We start from the raw sequence: 21107 nt of genomic DNA, 5'->3' as shown, positions 1-21107 counted from the left end.
TTGTGCTGTATTGTTACTAAAGTAAAAGTAAAAGGTCCCAATGCTTCCTGAACAGCTGCATGCCAGTCAGTTTTCAGAGGTCTACCTCTAAGTCACTGCTTCCCAACCTGGGGGCCCCGACACCTGTCAGGGGTCACCAAAGCTTCATGAGGGGCTGCAAGGCCGTCTTGATTTTAAGGGGTGTAAGAAAACATTTTTTAAATATACAGTAGGCCTATTTTGCAGCACTTCATTCATTTTTGTGAAGAATGCTAAATAAATTGCCATCTTTAAAGTTTAGATTATTATTTAAGCTATTAATTTAAAAAATCTCCCATGATAAGGGCACAGTGAAGACCTGAACACAGGCTATATTCACAGAGTCTTCACTTTCTGCTTAACGGCCCGACCTGATTTTGAAAAGTATGCAGTTAAAACAACCACAGAGCTTGTAGAACAATTGCCAAACGCAAGAGAGAAGAAAACACTGAATTTGGCAACAAAAAAAAAAAAACCCAACCTTGTATGCATGATGATTAAAAATAAGAAATATAATACAGACGAGGCATTTTACAAAAAAAAGTTAAACTCACCTTTAATGTAAAATTCAAAGGAAATAATCTGTTCAAAATTCATCCAAACCACTCTTTTTTTACACACACTTCCTGCAGTCATTGCATTCCCTATTTGGGTTAATTGTACAGTTTATCAGTTTAGTTTAGTTTCGACTAGTTTAGTTTATTTAAGAAGGGACAGTGCAAATTAATAGATACACATGGCATAAAAATGTCAGAATTAGCCAAAAGGCTATTTTTTATCTGTAGTCCCTTGGCCAAGACGTTACACAACGCCATCTAAAATACCACAAGGCACAAAAACAAACAAAATACAAAACAAAATAAAGAAAAAAAGAAAACAGGGCATACGGTCTAAAAGACTTCTTTGAACACATCAACAACATCAGTTTATCAGTGTCACTATTGTTATGCACTACATACGAAATATCCATAAAATATGTCATTTAGTTAAGGGTCATCACTTTACTCAAAGATTAAAAAATGGGCCCCTTAAAGAAAAAGGTTGGGAACCACTGCTCTAAGTTGTGCTTCACCTCATTTTCAGTGAAAACACCTGTGAGACACCAGTGCTTCAGAGAGGCCAGAGCCGGGCCAAAGCACCCCAGTGTCCCCTAACAGGCAGCGTCCCGTCCGCTGCCTCCGGCCATGTTTACACATGTCTGTCATGGTAACACTGACGGAGGGGTCCGCAGCAGCTGTTGGGGCCCACAGTGTCGCCACGGTGTGGAGGTGAATGCAGAGATAAGCGTATTTTGAGGAAGATGATCAGGAGGAGGAGGAGGAGGGCGGGGGAGGAGAGGCGAGAGGAGAGTGGATGGAGAGAGAGTGGGACCCGGATGCTGATGCGAGTGAGACGAAGGAAGGAAGAGGGGAGAGAAAATATCGATTTACGGCAAGAAAACCGAAGGGAGTATAATACAGGGGGCCTTTACCCTGCGTGAACTGTTATCACAAGTGAGGAGGGGGATAAGCAGTCGATAACAGTGCGGGCTAATCTGCGGACATCTGTGTTTTTTTTTTACCTGTGTATCCGCCGGTGAGGAGGGAGGAGGACACGCCAAAGGAGAGAGGAGAAGATGCTGTGATCCGCTACTTCCAGGGATGTAGAGAGACGGGGAGAGACAGGGAGGGGGAGGACTACGCTACGGCTAAAGATGGTTGTTTTGCTAGGGATACGCGTTTCACCCCGACATATTGCGAGAATGCGGCGGCCGTGTGATAAATCTTACCGTTTGGCGATGCCCAGAAACTTCAGGAGGTGTCGGTTTTTTTGACAGCGAGACGGCCGTTGGTCCGGGCGTTGAAGCTAAAGCTAGCCTCGCTGCTGTGTGGGAGAGCGGCGGCGAGGCTAAAATAGCATGTTGTTGCACCTGTAAAAACAGGCCTGACAGAGAGAATAAAACTGATTTAATTTACACTGCTAACACCCACTTGACGTATTTGACCGTTTGTCGGTGAAACTCAACCAGCAAAGGAGTTAAATCTTTGCGGCAGGCGTGAAAAACACGGTTATTTCTAAGCTATATAACGTTACACTGCGATAATTTTCTCACTAACCGTCATATCTAGTTAACGGCACACACGTAAGTTACACTAATAAGCTAATGTACAGGGGTGACACTCTTCAGTTAGCCTAGCTTGTCATCTTTATCTCTAGGGTAGTGGTCAGTATTTAACGCATAAAAACCACCTAGTAACTCGCTGTCATCTCAGTTTTCTCTGCTTTAAGCTGTTTTTGTTCAATATCAACGTTATACATGTTTACCGTGCTTCATAACAATATTTAGCTTTGTGTATTAACCAGGTTTCAATGAAGGATGTCCATTCATCATCCAGATGTTGTAAAACAGCACCAGTGCTTTTATTACAGAGTGGCAGTGTTATCACTGAAATAAAAGGCACCATCTTGTATCCCACAATAACTGTATAAGCTGTATAATATCACAGTAATTGCAATAACAACTGTGCAGTAATAGTAGAGGTAGTAGTAGTAGTAGTAGTAGTAGTAGTAGTGTATTAGCCTCCAGTCAGAGCAGTATGAGTAAGGAACTGTCTTTAAGTCAGTCAGCTCAATATGTTGGGCCCTACCGACTGGAAAAAACACTGGGGAAGGGACAGACGGGTGAGTACACCAAACTGGATTTTTAAACTATAATTTCATGTAGAAATGTATGTGTAGATCAGTGGTTCTCAACCCTTTTCACCCCTAGATTTGACACCTAAATTGATACACATAAAGTCATGGAGCCGATTTGATAAGATCCATCTGAAAAGATTTTGGTTGTTAGATATGATTAAGGCTAGGGCTGCAACAATTAGTCGACTATTGAAATAATTAGTGACTATTTTAGTAGTCGACTAATCGGTTTGAGTCATTTTTCATAGAGAAGTACTATAAAAGTACAAAAATAAGAGTAAAAATACTCTTATTGCAGCTTCTTTTGTTCACATATTGGCAGCTTTACATACTCTCCCATGACGGTGAACTAAAACCCTTTGGCGTGAGTACGAAATAAGACATTAGATGACGTAATTTTGGGGTTTGGGAGAGACATTTTTCAACATTTTGAGACATTTTCGATAAACTGATTAGTCGACTAATCGAAGATATAGTCGACAGATCAGTCGACAGTGAAAATAATTGTTAGGTGCAGCCCTAATTAAGACTAGAATTCTTTAATTGTCAACTAGAGCTGCAACGAGAAGTCGATTAATCGTTTAGTCAATGGACAGAAAATCTGCAAGTATTTTGATAATCAAATAGCTAAACATTTGCTGGTTTCATGTTGTTGAAGAACATTTGATGCTTTACTTTGTCAAATATAATAATAAACGGAATTGATTTGAATTTGGGGACTGTTTGCCAGATAAAAACTACCATTTGAAGACAACATCTTGGGCTACTTACTAGGCTATTTTCTTCGATTAATTAAGAACAAATAAAGGGCGTATTAATCAATATTTAAAATGATCGTGAGTTGAAGCCCTATTGCTAATAACTGAGGAGAAAGAGTCACTTTTATGAGTCTACTTACATTTGGCTCACCTCTATAATTAAAACGTGAAAACAAACTATGCCCTAGAACTCCCTCAAGGCCCCCCAGGGGTCCCCGGACCTCTGGTTGAGAACCACTGCTGTAGATGATGCCTATCTGTCTCTTATTTTTGTCTCCTTCATTGTGTCTGTCAGGACTGGTCAAGCTCGGGGTCCATTGTATTACGGGTCAGAAGGTAGCGATCAAAATAGTCAACAGAGAGAAGCTGTCTGAGTCAGTCCTGATGAAGGTACAGTGTGACGCTGCTGAGGTTGTTGCGGTGACGATAATGCTAATTTTGTATATAGCAGGATGTGCTATGCTGTACTCAAACTGCTCCCTATTCTCTATATTTAACTTCTATATTCATGAATTAACCTCTGTTATGTTGCTTCAAAAATGACACTGAGTGGCGTGTGTGCTCTGCTTTAGTGTCCTCTTCTCTTTTTCTGTGCACCTGTCTCTTCTCTATAACCAGGTTGAGAGGGAGATTGCCATTCTGAAACTGATTGAGCATCCGCATGTGTTGAAGCTGCATGATGTTTACGAGAATAACAAATACCTGTGAGTTCCCTCTGCATTCAAAGGAGCCTCACTACTTGGCTGAGTGCAGTCTGCATGCTCCTTTTTTGGTGCTGAATACTGAACTTTGGAGCAGGATGGGTATAAATATTACTCTAAGAGCTATATTAATCTGCTCTCATCACTCTAATTCTCACTTTTCCTTCATGTCCTACGATTATTCTGAAAAGTTTTTGATCTGTCTTGGGGAAAATACTTGCTAAAATGCTTTAACGCTGTTATAAAAAAGCCGCTGGGGGAGTAGACAGGCAGACAGGTCGGCTGAAAGTGAGTACATAAAAAAAGAAATTACAAGATATCATCACAGTGTTGTGGTGCTAGAATCCAACATCATAAATTAGTGATATATAACAGTTGAATGAATGAATGACTTGTCAATTCCCCTGTCTCGTAGAGACGTTTTAAATCACATCGTCGCCCCTGTGTGTGGACAGGTACCTGGTGTTGGAGCATGTGTCAGGAGGGGAGTTGTTTGACTACCTGGTGAAGAAGGGCCGGCTGACTCCGAAAGAGGCCAGGAAGTTCTTCAGGCAGATCATCTCTGCTTTGGATTTCTGCCACAGTCATTCCATCTGGTTGGTTTTTTGCAGAGAGCAGTGGTTCTTAAATTAAACTCTTGAAACAATGAGGAATCCATGCAAATTTGATGTGTCATTGCAGAGTAAGTCACAAGACTTGATGTTTGCGGGCACTTCCTTACATTTCTTTTAGACAAATTGCCTGTTTGTGATGGCATACCAAGCACTACATGAGTGGCAGAACTTGTAATTGTGTAGCGAGAACTAATATTAAAGCCACAGTTAGCCACAGCTAGCTGCGAGGATTGTGCATATGCCAGGCGCGAACTCCTGGTTAGAATTCCTTCAATGCTCATTGTCCAGGTTTTTACCAGGAGCTGAATTACCCAAAGAGGTCTCTTCCTCTCCTGAAGTAGTTTCACATTACAAATTTGTGTTTCTCCGACACTGTTTGGCTCGTTGTAATTGAGCTGCTAGCTTAGCACCTGCTAATGTGTGCTCATCTTTTCTTCTGATAAGTTAAGATCCAGATGTTCAGGAGGTTTTTTATCAGGAGCCGAATATCAGCAGAGGTCTATTCCTCTCCAAAACAAACAGACCTAGTGATTTAAACCAGTATAAAAAACTGAATTAAGTGGTTTTACGTTGAAAAATCAAGTTTTTTTCCAACGCTTTTTAGCTCTTTGCGGAGGGTCTGCTAAGCTGCTATGCAAAAATGCAAATGGAACCATGTAGAGCCAGTGTTTGGTTTGTGTGTCCTGGGCTACTGTAGAGACACGGTGATGCTAATTATATTCATTCTGGCCTATATATCCCGCTAAATCCTACACGCTGGACCTTTAAGTCACAGTTAAGATGAAATACCATTATAAGCACTAGAAGACCTATAGTATCTGTTGTGTTTGTGCAGTCACAGAGACCTGAAGCCCGAGAACTTGCTCCTGGATGAAAAGAACAACATCCGCATCGCTGACTTTGGCATGGCCTCCCTACAGGTGGGAGACAGTCTGTTAGAGACCAGCTGTGGGTGAGTACCAGTACCGTGAGTGCATTCATAAATAATGTGAACACATGTAAAAAACACACAGGTCAAATTTTTGCATTTCAGAAACAATGCAAATCTGTGCTTATACCATAATGTATTCTTCACAATAAGGAGTACAGTAGTTACCACATGAACAAGAGACTGTTGCTTGTAACACTTGTCTTTCATTTTTAGATCGCCACATTATGCTTGCCCTGAAGTTATACGGGTAAGTGCGCCTCAAATGTTGCTACCTGTAATATAAATGAGCAAACAATGTTAATAAATTATGAATTCAGCGGCAAATACGTCCTTACATGACACAAAGACATTACTAATTGTTTCAAAGTCATGAAAATAATTTTAAAAGTCTTAAGTAAGAGTGATTCTTGAAGGCACTTGAAGGCAAAAAGATGGTTTCACGGTATTTTGGACTGAGTTTCACTAATTGCTGGATTTTAATGGATTAAAGAGTTTCCTTTGACTGAGATTTCATGGATAAGCCTTAAATAGGATGAAAGTATCTGAATGAATTTAATCAATGTATGTGGTTCATTTGTGTTTTCACTTAGTAGTTTGGAACTCATGTGGATTCTGTCTTTGTCAGGGGGAGAAATACGATGGGCGGAGAGCAGATGTGTGGAGCTGTGGGGTCATCCTTTTTGCTCTGTTGGTGGTAAGTTTTTTTTACTGCTGTCTTCACAGTTACAATTTGGTCCTTTTCTAAATACCCCCTCGTGTGTTTGCAGTTCTTGCTTCACCTTTTTCAAGTCAAGTGTATTTTATCACATCTGTTTTTTCTTCCTTCCTTCCTTTCCTCTCTTTTGTTCTCCTACAGGGTGCCCTGCCCTTTGACCATGACAATTTACGCCAGCTCCTGGAGAAGGTGAAGAGTGGGGTGTTCCACATGCCCCACTTCATCCCCCCGGACTGCCAGTCACTGCTCAAGGGCATGATTGAGGTCAACCCTGAAAAGAGGCTCACGGTATGAGACAGTGCGCATACACAGGGGGGTTGAATGCCGCCTAAACACCTGGACTTCGGTCAAATAGTCAAAAACATTATGTCCTCTGTCTTTCCTGAACACTTTTCCTTGAACTCGATAGAAAACTTTGTGAGAGCAGGGAAAGATGTGAAGGAGAATTCCTAAGGACTGACAAAAACAACAGCTGCTGTACTGCTTGCACTTACACTATAATGGCAATTGTTAGTGACGTGGGTCTATTGATGTATAAAGAGAACTGGACACAGCGCTGGAGGCAGGGCCAGGTTCATTCCTATGAAAGTTGCTCAGTGGCTCATGAAGCCAAAAATCATTTGACTTCTTGGGTATGAAATTACCTGAATCTTCCCCATCATGGGCCCATAGAGCATGCACACTAACAGACTTTGGGAGGCTGAGAGGCTAACTTTTGGTTTAGCCCTTCGCTAACTTGAATGGAGATAAAAGCTCCTCTAGATCTTCGAAATGTTATCCAACCAAATGGATCAAATCCTGATAGTGAAAAGAGTCAGTGTTAGAGTCTGAGCAGGGATTGTCTGCACATAGCTCTCAACACGGAGGTGGCTGAGCCGGCAGCTAGCAACTAACAGTGCTAACAGTTAGAACAATGCTAACAGTGTCAACAGAACCAGCGGGTGGGCTTCTGCAATGACTCAGTTCCATCACTTTATGTTGGGACGGCATTACCAGCAGTAACCGCTGTATGAGCGTAGTGTAGAACGGCGGCGTTTAGCTAACCACAGGGGTACACACTTAGGGACTTGTGCTAACGTTCACGTGTTGCCTAACTGGCTACCACAACAAAGAACAGAGAAGCTCTCATTACAGCACACAAAGAGGAAAAGTGATTTCATTCTCTGCTAAGGACACCATTATTCTACCATATCTTTACATAGCAAATAGTTGTTTGCTGCTATATTAATGCTCTAAATGTCGCATACAGTTCCTTTAATGCCATGTGTGAAGGAGGTTTTTGGATAGTGGATTTGATTCTCCATACTTGGGACAATGTCAGTGTGTTCACTGCCAGAATAAAATATGGCTTAATAAGACTGCTCCAGCACACTTAGTGATGCATAATTTTCTGCTCTATTCTCAAAATCACTAAACATTGCAAAGTTACAAACTGTGATTTAGTATACAATATTTAGAACTGATGAGCTGTCTTGTGCGTGTCAAGAAAAGTATCTGGTGTGAAATGTTTACACAGCACAGCTCTGCGGCCATCTGGCTGCGAACAGACTGTAGAAACTAATGGCCCCATCTGCCCTGTCACCCTTTACAGCTAGAGGCCATCCAGAAACACGCCTGGTATCTGTGAGTATACGTTCATTTTTACATACGCGACTGTTCAATGGAATACTGATTTAGAGTGATGCTGCATCGTATTTAAACCAATACGTTATATCCGTGTCTTCCACGTGTGTTTTATTCTGTGTTGCGTACGTGTGTGGCTCCCAGGGGAGGTCGTAATGAGCCGTGTCCTGAGCAGCCTCCTCCCAGGCGGGTGTGTGTGAGGCGAATCTTGTCCCTGACTGAGCTGGACCCAGATGTGTTGGACAGCATGCACTCGCTGGGTTGTTTCCGAGACCGAGGCAAGCTCACACGTGATTTGCAATGTGAAGAGTAAGTATCGCTTTTTCACCCCTGAGCATGACCATCGACCAGGAAAACAGAAACATCTAAACATAATGCAATGTAACAGCCATGCAGTAAACACACCACTGCCTTACTTACAATGGACAGTTATATGACTATGATATGGTGTGATTTAAAAACTTTATTGTCTTGAAAGGTTAAATCATTACAGAGTTAATGTTATTCTGGTCACTCAGTCGTGTACTTAATGAGTTACAGCGTCTTATTTTTTATTGACCCCTGTGTATTGTGGACAGACATTTTGAGCGCCGTCTGGAAGCAGACAGGGATACGGCTTCCTCTTCATCACGCCATGTGAAACTCCTGTTCTGAGTCACTAGCCACGGGGTTAAAGAATGCAAGATGGTGGATAGACTGCAGCTGTGCGATCTAGCCTCACAAATATCAAAGTCATGGTGCAGTCAGGTGCTCCTTGTCACAACAAAGTGATAGTGAGGGCTTCAAATGATGCACTGGTTTGTGCTAAAAAAAAAAGTCTGCATTTTGTTATGACGTATTCAGTCTTTGGAGGATCCAGCTCTGTGAACTGAATGAACTGTTAAAAGCCAGTCTTGTAGCTCTGTGGTGCTAACACTTACCACTTACCACAGACTTTTTAGCAGAGTTACCAACTCTAATGACATATGACTCCCTTCGACATCATTCTCTCAAAATTTTAAAATCTTATCTGATGTCTTTTTTTTCTCTCTGTTTCAGAGAAAACCAGGAAAAGATGATCTATTACCTACTGCTGGACAGGAAAGAGCGCTACCCCAGCTATGAGGATGAGGACTTGCCTCCACGCAATGACGTAGGTCAGTCATTAGGGGGCAGGAGGGTTCCACTCAAGGGAGGGAGTTGCTTTTCCCAGCCTCATTTGCTGTGAAGCGATTGTACCACAGTCTGTGAGTCTGGTTCCGAACACAGGTACTCATTACCTCTGTCGATGAATTTGGGATTATTTAAGATAATCTATTAAATGTTATTAAATTTTGGATTAAATGTTTTGCACTGAGAGCCTTTAGCCTAAGAATCAGTTACTGTGTACCCTCTTGGTGGGTTTGGCTTTGTTGGCAAAAAGCCTCTCTAGGTTTGTCTGAAATTTGTACAAAAATTATGGATTTTTCTGGAGCTGTGTGCAAATTTTTTACCAACAGTAAGTCACACGATACGATAATTAAACCAGACTTTGCAGGACATCTGCAAGATTTTTCTGTGGGACAAAACCGGGAGAGGGCAGCTATTCTGTCTGAGCAAATCAAGCTAAGTTTATCACAGTCACAGATGGTGCGGTGAGCCAAAGGCCTGTGGAAAAATCACTTTCAACATAACGTAAAAAGAAAAGAGAAAATAAATGCATAGTGACAGAGTGACAACAGGGAGCAGAGGGATGAAGACGCAGCAACATCTCTTACTAGCAGGAAGCAATATGCATTATTAGAAATGTGTTTCAACAATGCCGCTTCCAGGAGAAAGAAACAAAACCTCTTTTTGGGAGTGGTGTTAATTCGTTATGGCAGTTGCACAACATGATATTTGATAAATACGTCTTCTACAGCAGACCCTCCTCGAAAGCGAGTTGACTCTCCAATGCTGACACGCCATGGCCGCTGTCGCCCAGAGAGGAAAAGCCTGGAGGTGCTGAGTGTTACTGAGCAGGGATCCCCTACCCCGCCTCGCAGGGCCCTGGACACAGCTGCACACAGCCAGAGGTACAGTTCAATAGTCTTACACATATATAGAACACACTATAAATGTTGCATCCCAAGATTGCATTCAGTCACACACACTCTCTTGTTGGTTATATTCCTTTTTGACATTCTCTTAACCTCTTGTCTCTTCGTCAGGTCTCGCTCAGTCAGCGGAGCATCAACTGGTCTCTCCTCCAGCCCTCTCAGCAGTCCCAGGGTAAGGGCCTGTTGGCCACCTTTTAACAAACTGCGCACTTACAAGTGTTGCTGCTTTGATTACCTGCACTATCTCTGAACATGATGCAAGCATGCAGTATAAAAAATGCATTTCCATTATTATTTTGTATTATTTAACTCCCCCTGTAACCAAGTACAGTTAAAGGGTAGGTTCACAATTTTTGAGTCTGTCTTAAAACAGTAGTCAGGTGCCCATACGAGTCCTGACAGCTGTAATCATTCCTCAGTTTATGCTGGCGATTAAAAGATCTTTGTGTTACGGTCCCTCAGCTCAGCTGTGAAGCACTGTCCTGTAAGCCTCACATTAGTTTAAGATAAACCATAGGAATCATATTTACATAACAAGGACTGCAGAGTTTGTCCCTAATCACAAAAAAGTTGTTGCAAGTGGACACAAACTCAAAACCCAGAGCAGGGGGCAGATAAAGTTTAACAGGTTTAATGCAGGAGTTAATGAAGCACGAGACGACCAAGGTGAGTGAATGGCTGGTCAGCGAGGTAGCAGAGGAAACAGATGGAATGAGCTGGCAGGCACATGAGTGGCATCTACTAGTAGAGTCACTTGACTAGAGACCTGAACACAGCTACCATGGAGACTGAAACAATGACCTGGCACGGAGTGGGAGAAGAGCTGAGGCTGATACGCAGGAGAGGTGATGAGCAGATTGCCAGCACGTGTGTTGGATGAGCGGGAAAGACGGGAAGGAGACAGACGCGTACGGAGAGGCAAACCAGGGACATGGAAGACACAGGAGAAGTGGAGAATGCAGGGAGACACAAGAGACAAACTCTTTCAGTGTTTATATGGGGACCTGACTGTTGTTTTAAGACACACTTGAAGAGTTGTGAACCACGATAGCCTTCTGTTTGTGTGCTGCAGTGTTTCCCAGCCAGCAGAGTCAACATGGTTAGCATTGTCAGTGTGTACATTGTACTTATGTTTAGGTCATGTGTATCCTGATGGTTAGAATCAGCAGAATCAGAATCAGATTGAGCTTTAAGGGCTAAGTCAGTGTGTACACATACATGGATTTTGAATACAAAGAAATTGTTCCAAATTAGTGCGCAACAAATTTGAAAGAAAGACTGAATAAGTAAGAGATATATAAAAAGTAGTAACCACCATAACATTTTCACTGGCTTCCATGCTGCTTTCTACTTTATACTAGACTGTTTTCTAACCTATCCGTGATGTCGAAGGTGACACACCAGAAAAAAACCCCAAAAGAGCCATGTTAGCAAGCTTTCCCGTGTTTAAAAAAAACACACACACTAATTTTGTTGGAAAAGGGGTAATACAGTAAGGATGGCAAAGCTAGGTGATAATGGTACGGTTAACAAGTTGTAATTTGTTGTAATCACTGTTTTGTGACATTATTTCGAATTATATGAATATGTATTAAGCTTTTTCAATGTAAATGTGAATGCTTTACTAATTATGCTGTAAACTATCAATATAGATTTTGCTGTGATACATATTACAAAATTGTTTTTGCCGGTATTGCCTGCTCAGCATTCAACTGCTATCAAATTTTTAACCACACTTCACAACCCCCGAAAAAATCCATTTATCAAGCTCCTCGGTCATTCTTGCACATCACTGCAACACCACTTCCTCAGATTTAATCTCTCACCCAACAGGAGGTTTGTGTGGCATCTCTCTTCTGTCTTCATGTCACTTCTCTTCCTCACCATGCATGATCTAGTTGTATGCACAGTTATTAAGAATAGAGCCTTTAAATAAGATAATTTATTTTGGTTTGTGGGATAATTTGCTTTTCTGGTGTGTGTATGTTTCTAAACTGCATTTAAACAGTCTGTAGGTTGTAAACTGATCTACATTAACTGCTAGCAACCACTGAACGGTAACAACTTCACTGCCGCTGTCCTTTGTCACTGCATTTTTAACCCTGTCACTACCACAGCTGTCACTAAACCCTCACTCACATAAGATACAAATGGCTCAAACGACTGAAATGAATGCTTTTATAGTCAGCACTGTTAATACGGGATTTGACACTCACTACTCACAAGATGCACTCTTTTGTCATGAAGCATGATATTCATTTCCATACTTTCTCCATGTTCCATCCCTTCTCTTTCTTGTTTTCCATCTCTCCCACCCCCCACCCCACCTCCCCACCCCACAAACCCAACCCCCAGTCCTATCAAAGCCCCGTCTTCACTTTCAGCCAATCAGACGTCACCTCTGCCACCGCTACTCCCCTCACAAAGGAGCCCAAACAGGGAAACGCCACCACTCCTCGCTCAGCACGGGCTCATGACAAGCCCAAAGCTCCCCCCAACCCAAAGACCCAGACCCTGCCCACCAAGGGACCGGCAGACCGACCCCATCTGCAGCCCATCAAATCCCTGCCTCTGCACAACCCATCCTCCCGCTCACCCTCCCCTTCTCCGCTCCTGTCACCCATCCCTCGTTTCTTCTTCCCCTCGTCCTCTGTCCTAAAGTCAGTGACTAAGAGCTTCTACCCAAACTCTGCCCACTCTGTGCCGCAGGTCACTCCCCAGGGCTCTCCGTTGCCCACACCCCTGGGCACCCCTGTCCACCACCCTCACCACCCCTCCTCCACCCCGCCCTCCTCTTCCTCGTCCTCGTCCTCCTCGCGGGCGGAGGGAGGGGGAGGGGTGGGCTCACTGTCGCTGACCCCGCCTTCCAGCCCAGGAGGGGGAAGCGGCATGGCGGCCAGCAGCTCTGCTCACTGGAGGACCCGCCTCAATTCTTTCAAGAACAACCTGCTGGGCTCGCCCCGTTTCCATCGCCGTAAACTGCAAGGTGAGTTTTGTAGGTTTAACTCAGTGTTATGTGGGAGTTACGTCATGTTTTAACAGATGTACTGCTATCTGCACAGGTGTGGAACAACTAAACTTAAGTAGGTCATCAGTTTCAAGAGTTTTCTCTGCTCTAACACTGGGAAGACATTTCTGTTTCAGGCCCTCTACACTGGCAATGGATTATATCTCAAAAATTTTTTTCCTCTGGCCTACAGATAAAGTTCTAATGTTGTACACAAATGTCAAATTTAAAGGGGCAGTTCACCCCAAAATCAAAAATACATATTTTTCCTCTTTCCTTTTGTGCAGTTTATCGATTTAGATTTTTTTGGTGTGAGTTGCTGAGTGTTGGAGATATCGGCCGTAGAGATGTCTTCCTTTCCTCAAATATAATGGAACTAGATGGCACTCGGTTTGTGGTGCTCAAAGCGCCAAAAAAATACATTTTAAAAACTAACCGTATCCCTGACCCTGTCGTCCATGAAGAGATCCACGCTTCCTTCTTCGCGGTGATACGTTTGGCAGGTGTAGTTCAGCAGAAAGAAAATAGTTCCTACAGGAAACTGCTCACAACAAGGTCCGTGGATTATCTTGAGTAACCGGGTCATGATTTCTGGAAGGAGAAATTGTTGTTGTCAAGTGCCATCTAGTTCCATTATACTTGAGAAAAGGCAGAAGTCTCTGCAGCTGATATTTCCAACTCTCAGTAGTCTACTATCTAGATTGATAAATAGCACAAAAGGCAAGAGGAGGAAAAAATATGTATTCTTGATTTTGGGGTGAACTGTCCCTTTAATTGTGAGTTCTCTCTTACAGTTCCTACATCAGAAGACATGTCCAGTCTAACACCAGAGTCCAGCCCTGAGTAAGTCACACTCCCTGAGATATATTGCTGAGGTTTCACTTGTTTTCAAGTGTGTTGTTTTTTTGTGTTTGTGTTCTTCGATGTTTTCTATGACTCTGCGTATTCGCTCCTACTGTATATTTTCTTGTCGTGCTACCAGGCTGGCTAAGAAGTCGTGGTTTGGGAACTTCATTGGCTTGGAGAAAGAGGAGCAGATCTTTGTGGTGATCAGAGACAAACCTCTGAGTTCGGTCAAAGCCGACATTGTCCACGCCTTCCTGTCTGTGAGTATCTGATGCGGTCTGTCTTTGACGCCTCTCACTATCAAAGCTTGTTTGTAGAAGGCATGGCTCTCACTGTCAAAGCCATAAGGACTTCACGCGCACTCTCATACTGTGTACGCACTTCATTTCTTTTCATTATTTCAGTCTTCTCTTTATTTCAATCTTGCTCACTCGTGGCACGTTGATGGATCACTTTGCTTTCACCAATGGCTCACTCTTTCTCTCCTCTCCTCACCCTCACCCTTTGTCTCCCTATACTCACGTTGGCCCCCGTACCTCTCCCGCCTCGTAAGTCTGTCGGTCTCTCTGCTTCTTCTCTGTCTCCCCACCACGCAGATCCCGTCACTCAGTCACAGCGTCCTCTCGCAGACCAGCTTTCGGGCCGAGTACAAGTCCTCCGGCGGCCCCTCTGTCTTCCAGAAGCCCGTCAAGTTCCAGGTGGACATTGCTTTTTCCGAAGGCGAGAGGGAGCGAGACAGGGAGAGGAGCGAGAGGGAAGGCAGGAGGGAGACGGGAATCTACAGCGTGACGTTCACCCTCATTTCAGGTAAGTGGAACATTAAATTACACTTATTTTGGAAGAAGTTTTGGCTGTACAACTTAAAATAAAAGTTTGACAGTTTTGGAAGTTTGGAATGTCCTCGTCTGATACAGTCAAGCTAGCTGATTCGTCCTGTTTCCAGTCTTTATGCTAAGCTAAGCTAACAGGCTATAGCCTTACTTTTAATGGGAAACTTAATATTTTTCAATCAGACCATATTTTCCCATGTGTTTGTGTCTGTGTGACTGAAGGAGACAACATTTTTGAAGCTGGTTCAGTTGAGCAAGAGCGCTGCAGTCGGCAGCAGCAAAACATTCTACCGTACGTCCACTAAAGTGCTTGTTTTTGCCACTGGCAGGCTCTGATTATTATTCTGAGTGTCTGACATTATGAAAAGGATTCCTACAGAGATAGACCATTTTGTTAAAGAGTAAGATCCCTTTTTTAAATCAGAAACAGCCTCGAAATTGCTATTGCCAAACCCACCAGACTCCAGTTAAATAAACAGCAATTTTATCATTGTAAAACACACTTCATTGAAACTCAACAAAATCAAAATAAAACTCACAAAACTGGCATGGTTCACCTTTCAGCTGTTACAGAAATCACTAACTCTGGTTTGGTTAAAAAAATAAACACTTAACTCAGCCATTTAGATGTGAATATATTCTGGTTCTATGCACACTAAAATTAATGTTTTTTAAGTGGAGTCTGGTAGGTTTGACAATAGCAATTTTAGGGCTGTTTCTGGTTACACAAAAGGGATTTTACTGTTTAACAAAGAGGTCTGTCTCTTTAATGATCCTTTCAATAATGTTGTCAGACACTTAGAATAATAATGTAAGCCTGTCAGTGGCAAAACAAGCACTTAACATTGCAGCCCTTTTCGCCGCTGTCAACTGAAGCCCTGTCTCTCAATATTGGACCATTTTCAAAATTTGCTGTCTCCATTAGTCACTAGGACACAAAAACATGGTAAAATAGGGTCCAGGTTGAAAAATACCAATGTAAACCTTTAACAGAAACTCAACAGACAGATATGAAAGTTACATCAACTTTTCAATCTAACTACACCAGAAAGCAAAAAGTCTAAAATGTTGAATCATTCTTTTAAATTCAAGTAATTCCTGGCTCTGAAGCTTTGCCACATTCTTTGTCTTGTTTACTTACTCTCCGATTCAGCCAATTCCTAAATGACATTATGATTGCGGTACTTTTTATGCTTAATTTGAAGGCTGTATTTTGTGTAGACGTAGGGCAACTGACATTTAGGGTTCAGCACTCCATTGGGAAGCACATTGTTGAAGCATAACCACCTTTTTTTCAAAATAGCATAGCTGTGGTTCTTGTACTGGATCTCAAGCATCATACTGTGCGTGCCTTGCTGCATCCCCAGGTCCGAGTCGCAGGTTCAGACGAGTGGTGGAAACAATTCAAGCCCAGCTTCTCAGCTCCCATGATCAACCCATGGTACAAGCCCTATCTGGTGAGACTGCTTTCACACACCTGCGCATCCACTAGAGTAAAAACATGTAACATTTTTCCCCTCTGACTTTTATCTTCGAGGTACGTACATGGGCAGTCTTATTTTTACCTCCTTGGTGGAGTTTGTGTGTTTGTCAGCAGTATTACAGAACACCACAGTCCCGATTTAGACAAAACTTGGTGGAAGGGTGTAGCATGAGCCATGGAAGAGCTTAGTAAATGTTGGAGGGGATCCAAATCACAGGGTGGATACACAAATTATTTTCATCTTTTGTCAATACTGCGAGATAAGGTGTTTGGCCATGGCAGAGTTTTGCGCTTTCAAACTGCCCTTTTAGCTTGTGTGTTTCTTATGCTTATTTGTTTTTGAAATATCTTTAATTTGACTTCTTTTCTTGTGCAGGAAACATATTCAGTAGGATGATTCTGCTACCTCATGAATTTTCTGACTATTGCATATTTAATCTTTTGTCCAAGCAGGTTTTAGTTTATTTCAAGCAGTGGTTTGTGTGGAATCAGCATTAACCTCCATTGCTGCATGCTTAATGTTATTTGAGGACATGGTTGTTTTCTGTTGAAACAACATTCTATTTTTACTAAGTATGCCCTTGAAAGGTCGCGGGCTCTCATCACCTGCAGAGGCCGAAGCAGAGGGAGAATGGTAGTTGCCGCCTCCACTTTCAGGCTAACCCCCCCACTTTTTTAATCACACCTACATTAAGTTCATTTCTAGCCCTGATCCGTGGAAACTGTAGCACACATACATCGAGAGTGACTTTCCTGTTCTCCTCCTGATCCCTTCCCAGATGAGAAGAACGGCCGACCCCACGGGACCCCCACCCGCCAAAACTCGAGGCGCTCCGAGGGTGGGGGCGACAGGTGCGAGTGGGGTGACCGGGCAGATGGCGGAGGCATAGGAGGCAGCGGGGGAGTTCTGCAGCGCAGAGGCTCGGCGAAAGAGAGAACCCGACTGCTGTCCTCCAATGGAACCCAATCCCAACCGTAGGATAGAAAAGCGAGACCACGCAGCAGGGTGCCTGAACCACAGCGGACAGAAGACAGTGTAACTTCATCACCCAGTATCCCTGCAAGCCATGAGCTACTCCTATTCTTCCTTGACTAAGTTATTGAAGGTGCTTGACCATAGCAAGGATTGAGCCGTCATGCTTTTTTTTTCTTCTTCTTCTTTTTTTTTTTACCAACTCGACATTCTTTTGACGTTTTGGATCACCAGGATTCCTACCCTTAAATGAGAACGAAGTGTTAAGGAATCACCCTTTAATGATAAAAAAAAAAAAAATAATATTTGAATGAGCAGTTTGGTATCCATCATAGATACAGCTTCACAGATCAAAACTAGGAATTTTGAAGTGCTAATGTGCATGCCAGTTAGCAAATCAGCCTGCTAAAGGATGCTGAAACGATCAGATAGGCTAGTCTACCATATCATTATAATACAGTATCTGACACCAAAAAGAAATAACGGTCTTGTGATGGTTCTCAAGATTACTCTTAAAAGATTAACCGCTCATATCATTATCAAGCGACATGCAAATACCAGTCCATACTGAGAGAAATCATAGATGAACCTTAAGAGTTTGCAACCTGCTCCCACTTCACCGAGTGGTGACGAGCTGAAAACAAAAGGTCCTGATTTTCTCAGGAGAAACTACATCCTGGAATTTTCCAGCAGTGTCTTCTCCTGACGTAAAGAAAACCAACAAAGTAAGCTAAGTAAGTGAATGTGAAAAAAAAAAAGATATTTTTTTATTTAGTTTTATTTATTGTTTACACGTTTCTTTTGAGGATGTCAGTAGCACAGTGATAGCAGCAATTGAAAACAGTGTCGAGGGAGGTTGGAGGAGTTGGTTTTTTTTTTAAGAAGGCGTTTGTTTAAAGTTAAATGTTTTGATTCTTTTGTATTTTCTTTCTACTCAGAGACAATACGAAACAATGCATCTAAGATTTTCCGCATTGGACCCCTTGTTGCTCTGAAGAAAAGTATTTTTGATTTGAACAGAAATATGAACATTACTATATGATGAAAAGAAAAAAAAACACTATGAGTGAATAGTTCCATGAACCTCATCACAGCTGTTTGTGCCCAGATTGAATGAGAAGAGCATTCCCCGGCCTGTGGATCGAACAGACGCCACCCTTCTCGTTGAGCTTGTCTCCTATCGCCATAGTATTCATGTACTGACTCAACAACAAAACAAAACAAAAACGACGACAAAAAAAAGCAAAGGAAATCCATCAATGGACATTTTCATAATGCCAGACTTTAAAACGGCTTGCGATGTCAATTCCTTGTTGAACGGGACTTCAAAATGGGAAGCAAGCAAAGAGTCTCCTAACCCCCCCACCCCCCACCACCCCACCCCATGCTCCTCACTTCAGTGTTCACCAACAAGCCAAGTAGTCCATCACTGCACCCACGCTCATCGCCGAGAGTCGCGCCATTTCTGCGAGCAGACGTAGCAACTCAGACGGTCATGTGTCACTCCAGCACTCTATCAGAGTAGTCGATGTGTTTCACCAGTCTTCCATACAGCACAATATGCAACAAAAGTGCAGAGTGTTTTCAGAGAGATACACAGTGCTACAGTTGTTTATTTTAATTGTATTTCTTTTTTTATATTTGTCCACATGCCTATCCATCTATTTATTTATTTATTTATTTATTTATTTATATTTATTTATTTGTTCACGTGGTTGTCATGTATTTGTCTACAAACTAGATTTTACGCCAACAAAAATATATCAAGAGCTAATTCAAGAATTCTAATTCATTTCTTGTAATCACTCTTTTTTTGCGCTTCTTTCTGAGAAGAGGAAAGACTTTGATAGCAGTGCTGACAAGTTGATTTCATCTCGCTTCATTTATATCACGCTTATCTTCGGTAACTGGATCGTGTGTGTGAGACAGGTGGATGACGACCGAGCAAGAGTGAGCTGAAAACTTCGCAGCGGATGCATTTTGAGCTGATGTCAGGTACGGAGATTTTCGACTGACCCAGGAATACCGCATTAACTATCACAGCCGGACCCTAACAGGCACATAATTTTCTCTCACGCACATTAAACGCTTGCTACTTCGCTTCATCTCTTGCTTTTAAGCCTTGTCCCTTTGACCTGTCTGTCTGCCTCTTCACCTGCTGTGTAGCCATCATCACAAGAGAAACTGTACAGAGTTGTTTGCCTCACTGTCCGTACACACTCTTTGATTGCTCACCGTCACCAGTTTCATCTTTCTCATCACCACACCACCTTCTTCACGTCTCATTGACCCAACTCTGGCTAAGATTGTAAACTATTCTCCATTCATAAGGGTCAGTAGAATAAGGTGTTTAAAAAAAGAAATGTCTGTATCATAATTTAAATATAAAAAGTGCACTATTATAACTATTGCCTGTGATAAAAAGAACAATTATGATTGAATTGATGGTCAAAATAAAGAGAGATCCACCTTATTGTTATGGTTACAGTAATAAACCCTAAATTCATGTGTGTGTGTCTATTTAGTTACTGGGTTAAAATGGTGTCTGTTCATTGTAGGTGGCTGTTTCTTATGGTTCTACCATCTGAATGCAAACATTATTTGTAGTATTTGCTATGGTAATGATCACAACATGAATCTAAAAAAAGAAAAAATGAGTATGAAAGTTCAAACTTTTTCAAGCTTTTCCTAGAGCTTTCCAACACATCTTATGGTTTTCTTGGCAAATGGAGTTCTTCAAAGCTTCCAACTCAGTCAGGGTTACTTCATCAGAACACTCGCCACCACCATAACATAAGACTGTGAGAAGTGAAGGTTTCAGAAGGATCTAGTAAGTGAGTTAACATTTATTTTGCTGGGACTAGAAATGTGTATGGATAGTTTGTCTGAACAACAGTTTCACTCAAAGACCGACTTTAACTGTCTCAGTGAATGAATTTTATTCCTAAGATAAGACAAACGTTAAAACACAAATTGATCTTACATAAAAAGTCTTTTTCATAATCTTTATTTTGAACTTTTAACATACAATGTGAGCAGACACAACATGTACAGAATGTACAAATGAAGCATTGAAAAAACAACTAAAACAGTACTGAACAGAAAAAGACAAAAGCAAAACAAATCTAACATATATAAAGGTAGAAATAAAAATGCAAGTGAGTTGTGACAAAAAGTTCACTTAAAATTTTGGAGACAGTGCATGCATTTATCATTTTGATGGCTTTTTTTGGTTTTTGAGGAAGAAATTGTTGACAAGTATTGTTCTATTTCCTTCATAAATGCAAAGAATTTAGGTTTTTTGTTTGTCAATTTACATTTCTGAGGTGAAATTTGCCATTAAGTAAAATTAGATCAATAAGGAAAAATGCATTAATATCTTTGTAACAGTAATCATAGCACCTAAATATAATATTTCGATAGTAAATAGTAAAACTTGAAAGACTGTTGACTGTTCTCAACTGTATATTTAGTAATATCTTTGCATAGCATATATGTAAAATTACAGGACCAAAATAAATGTGAGTGAGTTTCAGGATTTGCAAAAAGGGCAATTTATATCTATGTCACACTTTAACTTTTTAAGAAATGTTTCAGTGGTTGCATCGAAGCTTTTTTGAGAACCTTAGCTGTTTGAAGAAACTTTGGTGGAAAGGACCAAACTTTCTTCCAGTCAATTTCACTGACAAAATTACTCCAATAAAATGTAGCTGCAGGAATAGAAACCATGTTGTCCTAGAACGAAGCCCTTATTCTGGAGTCCATAGCTCTAGGCTAGAGCAAACTTTACAGCCTGCTTGTTCTTATATAATATAATGCAATTATTCCAAATATAGCATTTCTGTTGAGAGAAAGTGTCCACATAAATCAGTGCC

General features: G+C 41.7%; 1 protein-coding gene across 10 annotated transcripts; it reads left to right on the top strand.

The window, feature by feature from the left end:
• The first annotated feature begins 1350 nt into the window (after window positions 1-1350).
• brsk1a (BR serine/threonine kinase 1a) lies at window positions 1351-19732 on the top strand. Of its 10 annotated transcripts, none has more exons than XM_049563982.1 (19): window positions 1351-2679; window positions 3748-3842; window positions 4071-4156; window positions 4609-4749; window positions 5603-5719; window positions 5912-5945; window positions 6324-6392; window positions 6555-6701; window positions 8005-8036; window positions 8181-8345; window positions 9075-9172; window positions 9919-10069; window positions 10205-10265; window positions 12803-13079; window positions 13895-13943; window positions 14083-14206; window positions 14543-14753; window positions 16144-16233; window positions 17027-19732. In XM_049563982.1, exons 1-19 carry the CDS (start codon window positions 2595-2597, stop codon window positions 17236-17238), a joined length of 2244 nt encoding a protein of 747 aa, XP_049419939.1. In that variant the 5' UTR covers window positions 1351-2594; the 3' UTR covers window positions 17239-19732. The 10 variants fall into 10 exon arrangements, with proteins under 10 accessions (XP_049419939.1, XP_049419934.1, XP_049419930.1 ...); XM_049563977.1 differs by having other exon boundaries at window positions 12449-13079; window positions 17039-19732; XM_049563973.1 differs by having other exon boundaries at window positions 12449-13079.
• Window positions 19733-21107: the final 1375 nt, after the last annotated feature.

The sequence above is a fragment of the Epinephelus fuscoguttatus genome, linkage group LG20 (assembly GCF_011397635.1).
Source record: "Epinephelus fuscoguttatus linkage group LG20, E.fuscoguttatus.final_Chr_v1".
Lineage (NCBI taxonomy): Eukaryota > Metazoa > Chordata > Actinopteri > Perciformes > Serranidae > Epinephelus > Epinephelus fuscoguttatus.
This window is presented reverse-complemented; position numbering and strand designations above follow the sequence as displayed.

Bases quoted from the DNA above. Each gene is read 5' to 3' on its own strand.
- brsk1a (XM_049563972.1), top strand. From the start codon at position 2,595: ATGAGTAAGGAACTGTCTTTAAGTCAGTCAGCTCAATATGTTGGGCCC. The intron at 5,720-5,911 runs GTGAGTACCAGT...TTTCATTTTTAG, and splicing joins CTGTTAGAGACCAGCTGTGG to ATCGCCACATTATGCTTGCC. The intron at 16,234-17,026 runs GTGAGACTGCTT...GTTCTCCTCCTG, and splicing joins CATGGTACAAGCCCTATCTG to ATCCCTTCCCAGATGAGAAG.